The sequence below is a fragment of the Lutra lutra genome, chromosome 15 (assembly GCF_902655055.1).
Source record: "Lutra lutra chromosome 15, mLutLut1.2, whole genome shotgun sequence".
Classification (NCBI taxonomy): Eukaryota; Metazoa; Chordata; class Mammalia; order Carnivora; family Mustelidae; genus Lutra; species Lutra lutra.
In genome coordinates this window covers 42,544,050-42,558,462 of record NC_062292.1, presented here as the reverse complement: position 1 = coordinate 42,558,462, position 14,413 = coordinate 42,544,050, and the positions used below count along the sequence as shown (strand labels likewise).

Genomic DNA, 14,413 nt, shown 5'->3' with positions numbered 1-14,413 from the left:
TGGCAGAGTGGGGATTAAAATCGAGGCAACTTGACCCCAGAGCCGGCTCCCACCGGACATTCCCACTCAGCCGGCCAGGCCACTCAAGTTAAGGTCGAGGGCCAAAGATCGCATCACCTAAAATCGGCCATGTTTCGCCTGGGACCCTAAAGTTCATGCACACACCAGACATTGTCTGCAGACAGAATAAGTAGCACAGACAAGGTTAGATCCTATAGTGGGTTGAACGGTCCTCCTCCCCATGCCACCCCCCCCCCAAAAAAAGAACCTCAGAATGTGACCTTATTTGGCATAAGGGTCTTTGCAGATGTAATTAAGGTAAGAATCTCAAGATGAGATCATCCTGAGTTAGGGTGAGCCCCAGATCCAATGGCAAGTGTCTTACTAAGAGGTGACAGAAGATACACAGAGACACAGGGGAAAGGCCATGAGGCAGAAGGCAAAGTGGTGCCACCATCAGCCATGGAACACCAGAAGCTGTCAGAAGCTGGAAAGCGCAAGGAAAGATTCTTCTTTAGAAACTTCAGAGGACGGATGGCCCTGCCAACACCTCGCTTGCAGACTTCCGGACTCTACCAATGAGAATGACTTTCTGTTGTTTTAAGCCTCCCCAGTTTGTGGGAATATGTGACAGCAGCCATAAGAAATTAATATATATATATAATTTATAGGAAACAAGGCATTTAAGGGGCACTGGCTGGCTCAGCCACTGGAGCGCGTGACTCTTGATCTTGAGGTGGTGTGTCAGCTCAGGTTGGGCATAGAGCTTACTAAAAAAAAAAAAAAAAAAAGACAAGAAACCAAGACATTTAAAACTCCTACAAGCTCATAGTTGCTGTTTGTCATTAGATATTTTTCTCAATCAGTGCAGATAAAATGTATTACTAGCCTTGGGGGGTCACAAAATAAGATTTTCATGAAATACATATTATATTTGCAACCCCATCATCTTACAGGGAGGGCAAGTGAATTCCAGAGGGAACAGTGGAGAAGGAACCACCAGGCTGGTCAGGAGTCCAGCTTCCCTGACTTGTGAATCATTCCTCTTCACCCCCAACAAGCCCATTAAGCAATAGGTCACTCACGTTCTTCACCAATCCCCCACCAAGGAAATCAGAACCAGGCTCATCCAGCAGGATGCTTAGAATCACTTCCTGCTTCCCTCTCTCGGCCCGCCCAGTTGGATCATGCCAAGGGCCCAGTTTACACTCTGTGATTGTTCTAGAAAACTAAGAATTGCTAAAGGCCATTGTGTTAGGTTTGCCCAACCCATGATATGTGACACCCTAGCCCTTCACGCCACACCCCAGCTCCCCTCTCCCGCCTCCGCCACCCCCTGATTTCAACACTCCAGGCTTTGGTGGAACAGGGCAGCCCGATAAAAGGAGAGAAGGTCTAGCATGCCGGTGGCACTGGCTGGAGTCTGATGCCAAGCCAGCACCATGGCATGGTCCATGGCCTGGGCAGGTGAGTGGGCACTGTCCGGGAGAGTGGGCTGGGCACGGGCAGCTGTGAGGAGGTGAGAATGTAGCTATTAGGTGGCTTCTTGGTGCTGTCTGCAAGGAAGCAGGAACATTTGGGAGAACTTCAGAGGGTCATTCCATTCCTGTGGGGTCCCCCTGGGCTCTTTCAATCCAAGAGTCTTTGTGCTGCAAGAAAAGGCTTTTCTCAACGGGCTGAAATGGACTTTTCCTCCTCCTGTCCTGCAAGCCCAGAGTCGGTGAACACCACGACAGTGGGTGGTTTTCTCTTTCCATGTTCTTAGGCTTCTGTGTTTGGCCTTTTTCAAGGGATGCCCACTGGCAATGGATTCTTCCCACAAGGATTCAACCCTGTGCCGGTTGTTCCGTAAGAAAGAGGGCAGCCCGGGAGCCATGACCTTGGGTGTCCTTGCAAGTGTTCGCATAGGTTCTATTAGGATAACAGGAACATTCAAGGTCACCAGAAAGGTGAAATAAATCTTTCTAAAGGAGTCTTGCTGGGCCTGAGGTCTCCAAGGATGGTGGTAATTCAACCAACCTCTTGTGAGGTGCGGCGGGAAAGCAGCACAAAGTAGGAAACTAGTGGGGGTGAGCAGAGGCACAGAGGCCGCATGGAGAGACGGTGTCTCTGGCCTAGTCCTTCCACACTGGCTCGTAAGAGCCCCAGGACAGGTTTTCTGCTTGCTCCAAAAGAGAAACATTCTCTCTGAAACCTCACGAGTCAGGGGTTTTCCCTAGAATCTTCCTAAATACACTCCGTTCTCCACTGACGCTCTAGGGAGGAGCCGTCTTCCCTCGCAGAAACTTCCATCAGCTCTAGGGCTAGTCCAGGCCAGGGAGGGGCCCCTGCCATCTGGCCGGGGTGAAGGGATGGACCCAGTGCCCTCCTGGGTCCCTTTTGGACAGAAGTTTGATTCAGAGAAAACCATCCTTTGCCTACCCCTCTCTGACCACCCCTACCTCCCAGGCTTCAAGAAGCAGACAGGGTCCAGGAAAAATACGAATGACAAGTTAACTTCCGCCTTCTCTCTTGTGCTGCCTTAGGTTTGATGGTTCTGCTGACAATCCAATGGGGTGAGTGGAGTCTTCTTTGTAGTTTTGTTGTTTTGTTGCTTGTTTGATTGTTGTTTGTTTGAAGTAGGCTCCACACCCAGCGTGGAGCCCAACACAGGGCTTGAACTCACAACCCTGAGATCAAGACCTGAGCTGAGATCAAGAGTTGGATGCCCCTTTTTTTGGAGGGGGAGGGTAAGCGGCACCTTCTTGAGGCTAGCCCTGGGTTCCCTCAGCCCCTTCCCTCTGCTCCCCTCCCCACTCACTCCCCACCCCGACCCCCACCCCACATTGAGAGCTCTCACCAGATTTCTGTGGGGCCTCTCCTCCAAAGGTCAGACTCCTGCAGGTGTCCTTGTGCCAGGAACAGGTTCTTACCACCTTACCCACTAGCTGAACTGCGTGTCCCTGGGGCCAGCTTCACTGTCAAGCTCTCTCAGGTCTTCCCTGAGGTCCCTTGCTCCAACCTCTGTGCTCTCACAGAGCTGAACACATTTCCTTATGTGTACGTCAGTGTTGCTAATTACCAGCCTAGATGTCTCCCTGACCAGGCGGTGAGCTACTGGAGGTAAGGAGCCCAAGTCTCACCCAGCTCCATGCCCCAGCCCCTTAGCTCTGCCTGGACAACACACTCACTCCTGTTTCTGTTGGACTGATAGCATATAGGGCTCGGGAGAGCCCGAGGGGAGCTCTTCCCATCTCAGACAGGTGAGAGATCTCTAGGGGATGCTCAGCAACTAGGATTCTGGGGTTCCCTTCCCACCCCACTCCTTGTGCATCAGCGGCTCCAGGAATGCTGGCTCCTCAGACCCTCATCTTGAGGCTGGGCTGTGATGTTAGACAAATGTCTGTCCTCCTCGTCTCACAGGAGGCAACAGCCAGGAGCCACAGAAAAAACAAACGTGGGGAAGAAAGGTTGAAGATTTCCCTAAAAGCTTCAGTCCAAGTTACTCTGGGCTTATGGTCTGGTGTATATATTAACAGAGTCTTGTGTGAATGAAGGGTTAATACATGTAAAGCACTTAGAATAGAGCTTGCTGTCCGCTAGCACTGTTCTGAGTATTTAATATAATATATTTACTCTTTATTCATACAACAGTCCTTTGAGGTAGAAACCATGATCATTCTCATGGTTTGGAGCAGGAAGCTGAGTAACCTGGCTGGAAGGTGGCAGAGCTGGGATTTCAGCCCAGGCATTACAATTCCAGAGACCCTGCTTTTAACCACCGCATTTTATTGCCGCTATAGTACAAAAATCCATGCGTGATATTTGATATAACAAGATATGATGTAAGAAGGACCTCCATGCTTCCTCCTAGATAGCCCTAGGATGTATTGTTCCCCGGGTTAACCCTTTGCTTTAAGGAGTTCACCAGTCCTCCTCCTACATCAGTGCAGGCTACACTTCCAACCCCCACTGGCAAGTTCTACTCCTGCATGGGCTCTGGCTAGAGCCGGTGACCCCCCCAAGGCCTCCAACTTCTCCTTCGGGAGCCATCCGTCTGCCCAGGGGAGTCCCAGACAGCCCCTCATGCTCTGGGTCTCCACACAGCCTCCTGTAGACACTTTACACCCTCTTCTCCCTCGCCTGACCTCTCACTAGCCACTTAGAAGCCAAAGGGGACTGCAGAGAGACCCTGTTGGGGCTAAAGGAAGTCCTAGGGTCTAGACACTGGCTATAGATGTGCTCCAGTACAAACCCATGATTCCGCCAATCCGTGGCATAAAATGTTGGCTCGTGCAAACCATACCCTCATAGACTACAAGTTCCAGAAGAGACCTCAGAGACCACACAGTCATTTTCCAATGGGGGCCCTGAGCCAGAGCTGAAGAGGGAGTCGCCCCAAAATGCATTTCTGACAAATGCAGGAATAAAAAATCAGCCTTCTCCCTGTCTGGTTATCTGGTCAACCTAGCATAATGCTGGCCTCTGTGGAGGCTGTGACTGCTAGACCAACCCCCTAGAAACAGGCACCTCTCCCCCAAAGTTCCCAAATTTCCTGGGGATTCCAGAAATAAGCTGCCTTTTCCTAGATTAATTTTTTTAAAGCTTTTATTTACTTATTTGACAGAGAGAGACACAGTGAGAGAGGGAACACAGCAGGGGGAGTGGGAGAGGAAGAAGAAGCAGGCTTCCCTCTGAGCAGGACCCTGGGATCATGACCTGAGCCGAAGGCAGCCGCTTAATAACTGAGCCACCCATGTGCTCCACCTTTTCCTAGATTAAATAAGCTCTTCATTAGAACCTTATCAGCGATATTAATAAACCTAGATTCTCTGCAAGAAATAAAACTTTTTAAAGCAAGACTAAAACATGAATGCAAGCGTGGGCCCTCTTTCCTGCTACTTCATGCGTTTGCGTTCCAAGCTGCATTTTGAAAGTTCTGCCTCCTTGCCTTCAGCTGGTCCAGAGTCTCTGACATTCTGTAGGTTCTGCCCTGGGCAGAAGGTGCCAGTCCTCAGCGGACCTTTATGACCGCCATTTCTTTTCTTTGTCCCCAATGGCCAGGCTCTGCCGCAAAGCTGGTTTGCTACTTCACCAACTGGGCCCAGTACAGACAGGGGGCTGCTCGCTTCTTACCCAAGGATGTGGACCCAAACCTGTGCACCCACCTCATCTATGCCTTTGCCGGCATGAACAATCACCAGCTCAGTTCTATAGAGTGGAATGACAAGGTGTTATACCAGGAGTTCAACGGCCGAAGAAGATGTGAGCTGCTCTGGAGGGGGATGGGAAGTAGAGAAGCCAGGTACCTCCTCTCAGAGCCAGAAATCTTCCCCAGCACTGCAGTAGGCTATAGACCTGCTGTGTGGCTTTGGGCAAGTCACATCACCTCTCTGGGCTTCCCTGTGCTTACATGGAAGAGGTAAGCATAGACAGGGACTCCTTAAGGCCCCTTCCAGTTTAAGTCTACATGGGCTCTGGGTTGGGAAACTGCTTCCCTCTGCTGGGAATGCAGGCCCTTCTTCCTCCTAAAGTCTATCCATCCTCTAGCTCAAGCATCATCCCCACTTTGACAAAGCCTCTCTGTGGATCCTCCTGACCTCTCACTTCTGAGTTCTTTGTGTGTCTATCTCCCCAGTGAGATGGGAGCCCTTGAAGGCAGGGACGTGCCTTTTCTTTCCCAATCTAGAGCTGTGCATAGGGACTTACACAACCCCCACCCCCATCAGCGCCCATCAGGGCACCCACCACCCCTTGCTTTCTCCATCAGTGAGGTGAGCCCCAGAGCTGGCTGGGTGTTAAAATCTGTAAATTCCAGCATTTGTGTTGTCTTTCCTAGGAATCCCAAGCTGAAGACACTGCTTGCCATTGGGGGCTGGAACTTCGGCACCCAGAAGTGAGTTGGCCGTGGGCACCTGTATGGCAGAGCCACTGGGTGGGACCTGACTCGCTGACAAGAGAGAGCCCTGGTCAGGGAATCAGACCAGGCTGAAGTGTAATCAGAGCGAGGGGGTCAGGAGGGGAGCCTGGAGTCTGGGGGCTGACCTTCCTCTTGAGCTCTTGGTACCTCCCTGGGAGGGCGTGGAGGAGGCTGAGCTCCAGAATGTTGTTACACACACCAGCCTTGCCAGCAGCACAGGACGGATTCTGACCCCGTTCCAGTCTCAGTCTCTTCCTCCAAGAAATGGGTCAAGGGAGAGTCCTAACTAATCCCAGGAAACATAGAGTGTCTATATTTTCTGAGCTCTAAAACAGGATATCTTATCTGAGAATTTTTGTTCCACTTCTGGGTGTCAAAGGCCGTCTGTGAGAGTGAGCTGGCTGCCCAAAAATACTGGCATTTCTAGGACTTTTTGAGGAATTATAGAGATAATAGAATGAGGTATTTGAACCTAGACGTTTCCTAGAAAGTCCAGAATACAAGGTTCCCAAAGTTCTAAACTATTCTTTCTAAAACTTTTTGTTGTTGTTTTTTTTAATATTTTATTTACTTATTTGTTAGAGAGAGAGAGAGAAAGCACAAGCAGGGGGAGCAGCAGACAGAGGGAGAAGCAGGCTTCCCACTCAGCAAAGAGCCCTATTTGGGGCTTGATCCCAGGACCCCAGGATCATGACCTGAGCTGAAGGCAGACACTTAACCAACTGAGCCACCCAGACATCCATTTCTAAAACTTTCTGGATCATGGGCCCTTTTTGAAAACCCAATGAAATTTATGGCCCACCTTCCCCAAATACTGTGTATATGCAGATTTTTTACTGGAACAAAGGGTTCTTAGCCTGGGGATCCTGGCACGTGGATCCCACTTCAGAACTAATTTAATTAATTAATTAATTAATCAATAGAAAACCAACTAAAATAAGATCAGTCTATAATCTTGAGACACTTCTTAGAGGGATCCTGGGAGTCAGGAGGATGTGGGGAGGGGGCTCCTCAGGCGGCGTGGGATTTCGAGGAGCTCTGGTCTGGTAATAGCACAGCCTTTTACGTATGTGAGTTTGAAGAAAATGACCATGTGAACCGACCAGGGACCAGAGCAGCCGGCTCTCGGGTTGCCCAGATCCTCACTAACCTTGCTGTACTCTCCCGTTCATTTTAGAAACTGATCTTTCTTCTTTTTCTAAACCTCCCCGCGGGGGGTGACAGCTAGCTCCGATTCAGGGTAGGACAGTTCCCTGAGCAAGGACATGGCAGCAGCTGGTGGAGGGAATTTGGGAGGCAAAGCTCCAGACAAGTCGTGTGCCCTGGGGACAGGACACACTTCAGGGACCGTCCTCTTTTCCAAGGCCAGGCTGATAGCTCCACGGCCAGCATTGCAGCAGGCCTCTGACGCAGCCCTCCCAGCATCCCCCCTGGCCCAGTGGCAGGCCACCCAATATCCAGAGGAGTTTCTCGCTTGCGTCTGAGGGAGAGGAGAGAGGCCCCCCTGTCAGCAAGGAAGGCCCACAAAGCCCTTCATCACCCCACAGGTTCACAGATATGGTGGCAACAGCCAGCAACCCGTCAGATCTTTGTTCAACTCAGCCACTAAGTTCTGCGCAATCATGGTTTTGATGGCCTTGACCTTGACTGGGAGTACCCAGGAAGCCGGGGGAAGCCCTCCCTCAGACAAGCAGCGCTTCACAGCCCTGGTGCAGTGTGGCTGGGCGGGGAAGGGGGTCACCCTGCTGGTCATGTGGGGCCCAGATCGGTGGCCTCAGGGGACACGTGAGTGCTGCTCTGTCCCCAGGGGCCCGCTGTCTTGTGTGTTAGCATAGCCACAGACCAGCCCTGTGGTCTGTTTTTTCAGACTCCCAAAGGGAATATCTGCTTTGGGGGCCCCAGGACATAAACTGGTCCCTGCCTCTGGGCTCACTCTGAGCTGCCCCCTGCAGGACCTGGCCAAAGCCTTCAACAGGAAGCCCAGACTTCGGGGAAGGAGCGCCTTCTTCTGAGCGCAGCCGTCCCAGCCGGGAGAACAAACATAGATGCCGGATACGAGGTGGAAAAAATTGCTCAGTGAGTCTCAGGCATATGGTATGGAACCCGTGCCCTCCGAAGCTGCGCTGCCCCAGGAGGAGAGCAGGTGCTCACCTGCGAGGTGTCGTTCTGGGAAAGACCGGCCCCTCCAGCAGTGGACCCAGGAAGGATCTGCTCCCTATGTCTGCTGCTCGAGGTCCCGATGATCTCTTTCGGAATCCTTGCCCTTTTACTTGGAAACTCAGTCTTAATATCAAGTACCCTGGGAGGGCAAGCGTGAAGGCCAGAGGACGAGTCATCCCGATTCCTGCATGCTGACGTGCTGCGTGTGCACCCGCGTGCCTGTTAGAGTCGTGGAATCTCTGACCCTACCACAGGCCTCCTAAAGTAGGGCCTGTGTTTGGATGAGGTTCCCAGGTGATTCACGGGCACACAAAAATTTGAGCAACACTGAGCTAGATTTCCCTCCAAAATGGTGAAAGCACGAGGTGTCCTGAGCTTGCTGGAGGAAGGATGCCAAAGATGGGAGTTGCTAACCCCACAGTGTGAATGACAGTGATCGCAATACTGGGAGCTTAGGGGGAACAAGGCAGTGCTGTCTAATCACCTCTTACAGATTGAGGGTGACCCTGTACCCCTGTCTCTTACCATGAGGGCCCGTCCTTGGCCCCACAGGGAGGGCAGGAAGGAGCAAGGAGGGGTTGCTCGCTAGTCCCTCACCCTTCTCTCCACACCTCCTGTAGGAACCTGGACTTTCTTAGCCTCATGGCTTATGACTTCCATGGCTCTTTTGAGAAGACCACCGGACACAACAGCCCCCTCTACAAGAGGCAGGGGGAGAGCGGGTCCGCAGCCGAATTGAACGTGGTGAGTGGCTGCAGGAGGGAGGCAGGACTCCCCATCCCCAGGCCCTATCAGGTGGCCTTTTTTTTTTTTTTTTTAAGATTTTATTTATTTATTTATTTATTTGAGAGAGAGCAGGAGCCTGGGCCGAGTGGTGGTGAGGGACAGAGGGAGAGGGAGAAGCTGACTCCCCGCTGAGCTGGTCCCCAGGACCCTGGGATCTTGACCTGAGCCAAAGACAGAGCTTAACTGACTGCGCCCCCCCAGGCACCCCCAGTCTGAGGCCCTAATGGAAACAAAAGCAGGTTAACCAACAGCGCAGAGGTGCTGGCACTTTCCCTTCCTTTGCTTGTTTCTTTTCTCCTCCTGTGCAAGTGCTGAGGGGAAAACTTACTCCTGTTCTCCTGTTTAGCATCCTGGCTGATAGTGGACACAGCAAACCAATTTAACGACATCAAACAAAGCAGTGACTCGTTGGGAGGCTGTCTTTGACCTTCAATGTCCTGCAAAAATGACTTCTCGTTTTCTTCACATCCCCTACCGCATTTCCTTTAAGACCATGGGTAAACTTTCCCTCCTGGTCACTCTGATTGACCTTCTGGAAGGTGCTTTCGGAGGCGGAAGCTTTCCCAAGCTAATAACACATCAGCGGATGTCCCTCGGGGTTGGGCCTCCTCCTCCCCCACCCCAGACCCGGGAAAGGGCAGGTTTGGTTTCAGGCTGGGGTGGGTGGAGGCTTCGTGCCCGGCTCACCCTGGTGGAGCAGCCCAGCGGGTTTTTTATAAGCCCACTCTACATTTTTTAAAAAGTTAAGAACAACCATATTATTTCTATTCGAAATAAACAAACAAAAACACCCTAAATAAAAATGCTTTTTAATTTTGGGGAGCCCACATCTTAGTGTATCAGCTAGGATAGAACATCTTCGACTTCTGGGGCTCTTTCACAAATAAGGGACACATCTTTGGGTATTTGAGTCGGGCATCCATAGTTCACACTGAGCCCAGCCCCTACACCCCCATCTGGAAAACTGTGAGGGTCCCGGGGGGAAGCCAGACTAGCCCAGCAGGGAAATACCCAGAGATGTTCAGCTGAGAGTCGAGGGCCCCGAAGTCCCACCAGCACTGTGCTCTCCAGGCAGTGTGCCCTGGATCCACGTAGGGGAAGGGAGGCCCTTCTCCTCTTATGAAGAGGCCTTCTGCTCTCTGTACTATGTGTCCACGACTGCTTCTGGCCACAGAGTGACTTTTCAAAACGTGCACAAAGTGCCATAGAGCTCAGCACGGGGGCCCACCCTCTGCCTTCAGAAAGCTCCAGTCTGATCAGAGATAAATCATGTAGACCAGCAGAAAGAAAGAAATACAGACGCATTTAGTGAGATGTGTCCCTTCCTTAAGTGCTAGGAGGGGACGGAGTGACAGGAGGACTTGGATTTGAACGGTGCTGCTTCCTGGGGGAATCGAGCCTGTAATCCTGACCTGGGGGCAGGGTCTTCCCTATTCATTTATTCCAAATCCTTAGACTGGGTACCTCCGCATGTCACAGGCAGGGGGTGTCAAGTCAAGTCATGCGTGAGGGGGAAAGCCCTGGTCGGGGACACATGAGGATGCCGTGTACTCATTGGTTCTTCCTGTTGGAGCACCCAAGTGTCGAGCACTGTTCTAGGCATGAGGGACGTAGAGATAAAGGAGGCTGGGTTCCCGGCTCCCATACTCGGTGGAACTTCAAATGACAATGAGCACAAGCGTGATCACAGCTTCACCTTGCTGGACCGTCTTCACGTTTTGCTGGACCTTCTAGCTGCGTCATATCTTGCATTCTTGCAATTTTAATTGTTTCCATGTCACAGAGAGGAAGCCGGAGGCTCAGCAAGGTGAAGTAGTGACGTGGCTGACCCAGGCAGGGATCTCGGCCGCTTGGCGCATAGACTCATCCGGAGCATCTAGCCCGGTGCCCGGCGGGGCCGTCCCTAAACATTGGCTCTGTGAACGGTTGTCAGACTCCAAAGCTTATGCTCGTTGGCCAGAGTGCCACGCGGCTTCTCTGTCTTTGGGGTGAAGGATCTAAGACAGGACCTAAAGAAGACAGGACAGGCTTGGAACACTACTAAGGCCTGTGATGTTTCTCTGAAGCTCCTGGCTTTGGACGGCCAGAACCAGGCCAAAGGCAAAGTGAGTTAACCCTGCCCCTCCTCATCCCTCATCAGGACTCCGCGGTGCAGCTGTGGCTGCAGAAGGGGACCCCTGCCAACAAACTGATCCTCGGCATGCCCACCTACGGACGCTCCTTCACCCTGGCCTCCCCATCAGACACTGGAGTGGGGGCCCCAACCACAGGGCCTGGAACCCCTGGCCCCTTCACCAAAGAGGGAGGGCTGCTGGCCTACTATGAGGTAGGAGAATCCACAGTCAACCCTCATATGGGGTGGGGTGGGGGGCTGCTGCTTCTCCCATAGTTTCTGAATGAGGATGCCAGGCAAAGCGAATTCTGGCCTGGCGAATTCCATCCCTATCTGTCATCTTGTATCACTGTTAAGTCCCAGTGCCTCATTGAATCAGGGGTTCTAGGTCATTCAATCTAGAACCTCCTAGGTCCTACAGGTTCCATCAGACAGGAGTTTTCCTCTCTCCGGTCTCTTCTTGGCCAAGGAGGCACAGGTCCCTCCTCCCCAGGCTCCCCAGCTCTGCCCTCTGCTCCTACAGGTCTGCTCCTGGAAGGGGGCCACTCAGCACAGAATCGAGGACCAGAAGGTGCCCTATGCATTCCAGGGCAACCAGTGGGTGGGTTTCGATGATGTGCAGAGCTTCAAAACCAAGGTGAGACCCAGCCCTGCTGGGAGGGGGTGGACCTGGGTGGGCCCGAGGCTGTCAACAGCACTGAACAGTAGCATTCGGAACCTCTTCAAAGAAAAGTCTCCTTTAAAATATCTCAACATGTCACAGACCTTCTCGTGATTAGCATTTTACATCTTTACCACCTATTGATTAAGAAAAGACGCGATCACAAAAAGTCACTCTACCATGAGTACCACTCTTGAAAGAATTTGTATTTTATGACATACTTGCATTTGTATTCAACAAAATACAATTCTACAGACATAGGGAGAGGAGAAATACATACAGTGAGGTGTATCTTTTTATTCAGCTCATTGACAATATTTGGTGCATGTTCAGAGTATAGACTTTTTGGTTTACTTATATGACCCACCCCAACTGACTCTTGCTCAGTATCAGTGGCTGAAAAAGAGTGCATTTGTATTTCTTTCTCTTTTTTTTGACATTTTTTAAATTTAAACTTAATTGAGTAACATAAAATGTTGGTTTCAGAGGTACAGTTCTGTGATTCATTAGTCTTATACAACGCCCAGTGCTCTTTACATCACATGCCCCCCCAAGGTCTATCACCCAGTTACCCCATCCCTCCACCCCCACCCCTGCATTTATGTGTTTCCATGACTCTCTCCCCCATGAGATCGTGACCTCCTATAGAGGCACCGCAGGGTGCCTTCTGGACAAGTCACTTCCCTTCCGATGCAGGGAACAGCAGGTCTTCCTAGAAGGGTAGATCAAGGGCTCTGGAAGAACTGAGCAGGGAGTGTGATCCCAGCTGGAGGAGACAGGAGAAGGGGTCATGATGGAAGGGTCTTTGAGAAAGTCTGAAAGCAGAGAAGGTGTGTGGGCCTCAAACCTGCCCTACCCTCCAGCCCCCGCCTCACGCCAGGGCCTCCCCCGACCTCTGGCAGGCTTAGGGGGGTAGGGAAGCCCCTTAAGAGAACACAGAACCCTTTCCCGGGACGAGTTGGGGACCTAGTGGGGGAGAGAAGGCCCTCAAGGGAGGACAAAGACCTGAAGATAGGAATTGGTCAGAATTATCTGGTGAAGCTTTGTCGCCCTATGGTAACTGGATTCATCACAACCAGCAGGCAGTGCCCCAAACATAGCAGCTCAGCCCAGAAAGATGGAGATGTTAAAGCTTCCAACCTAGGAAGTCCACACACACCCACTCCTCATACCTCCACCCTCACCCCACCCCAGGCCATATTCCTGCTGAGATGGGAGGATTCCAGAACGACTTATGCCAGTGGGGATCAGGTCTCAGTCGCCTGGGCTTCAGCCTGGGCCTGTGGTCCAGCAGCATGGACTGTTCCTGGCCTGGGGTGCTGGAAACAAAGCCCCATCCTCAGTGAGGAAGCCAGAGGAGGACTGTGGGGCGGCTGCCCGGCTGCCCCGGGCCTGCCACCTGAACCTTGCTCCCACAAAGGCCAGCTACCTGAGGCAGAAGGGCCCTGGCGGGGCCATGTCTGAGCGCTGGACATGGACGACTTTGCTGCTTCTTCTTGTAACCAGGGCCACTACCCCCTCATCAAGGCACTGCAGCTGGAGCTGAGTGAGTAAGAGGCCAGGGGCAGAGGCAGAAATCCGTGGCTAGGGTACCAACACCCTTCTGTGAGCTGTAGGTCCTGGCTCCTTCTGAGGAAACAACTTTGCCCAATACTGCAATTTCCCAAATTTCATGCCCTCAGGGGGCTAAGGAAACTGTTGAAACCATTCTCTTTCCAGGCTCTTCTTCCCCTTTCTGACTGTGGCAATGCCCTTTGGGGGTGTTGGTAACCGGGGGGCTTCCCTCTGGGGGCCCTCAGCCCAGAACCGCAGCTCGTCCTCTCCTTTTAAAGGGAAAGTTTGCCCTCAGCCTGCAGTGCGAGACCCCCAGTGGTCCTTGCTGGTCTGTGCAGATAGGAGATGGCTTTTGACCGCCTCTTGCCCTTGGCCTGCCCCCACGTGTCCCGCTGAGCAGTGCCGCAGGGCATGGCTGCTGTCAGGCTGTTCTCCACCTGGGCACCTGGCCGCTCTCTGCCTGTGGATTGGGATCCCTTGGGGGAGACCTGGCTGAATCTTCCCTCTTTCCCCAGGTCTTCCCTCTATGCCTTTAGGCACCATAGAACCTGAAGTCCCCATACCAGGCCGGCCTTCTGAACCTGAGCATGGCCCCGGCCTCAAACAGGACACCTTTTGCCAAGGCAAAGCCGACGGGCTCTACCCTAACCCTCAGGACCGGAGCAGCTACTACACCTGTGCAGGGGGGAGGGCTGTTTCCAGCAGAGCTGTCCACAGAGCCTGGTGTTCAGCTCCTCCTGCAAAATGCTGCACGTGGAGATGAGCACCTGAGACCCCTAGAGCCGCGGCCACCAACAGGCCAGGGCCCGGGGTCACTCCCCAGCCTGCCTTCCCAGCTCTCCCCAGGTGGGCTGCAATCCCCCAGACCTCTCAGCCTTGCTTCCTTTTGTCCTGGCTCCCTGGGCTGCCTCTTTTACTTGCAAAATAAATCTGGTTTGCACTCCACTGTCCCGAGTGCTGTGACTTACACTGTGCTGTGACTCTAAGCACCCTGTTGATTAAAAAGGGGAGGTGGGGAAGCCACGAGGAGAGGGTAGCGTAAGGCACGCAGAGGTCTGAGTCAGGTGAGAAGGCTGTCCATTTGGGGGTGTGAGAGGCCCCGAGTCACGTCTCACCACATCCCAGCGGGCAGCTCTCAGGACCCAGGTGACCGACCACCAGAGAGCTCTTCCCGCCTGCCTCCGCTCAGGTGTCATCCCCAAGATTCACACTAGATGGCAGCAGAGAAGAGATTTGCTTG

The 14,413-nt window shown here is 52.5% G+C and overlaps 1 protein-coding gene across 1 annotated transcript; it reads left to right on the top strand.

Annotated features, from left to right (window-relative positions):
* The first annotated feature begins 1,323 nt into the window (after positions 1-1,323).
* CHIT1 (chitinase 1) lies at positions 1,324-14,119 on the top strand. Its single transcript, XM_053447799.1, is given in 16 exon segments — positions 1,324-1,467; positions 2,526-2,555; positions 5,044-5,251; positions 5,819-5,875; positions 7,447-7,477; positions 7,479-7,568; positions 7,570-7,615; positions 7,852-7,975; positions 8,680-8,803; positions 10,986-11,171; positions 11,482-11,595; positions 13,040-13,079; positions 13,082-13,165; positions 13,689-13,864; positions 13,867-13,914; positions 13,916-14,119. Coding segments are annotated over 16 exon segments (1,404 nt in total). The 5' UTR covers positions 1,324-1,442; the 3' UTR covers positions 13,937-14,119.
* Positions 14,120-14,413: the final 294 nt, after the last annotated feature.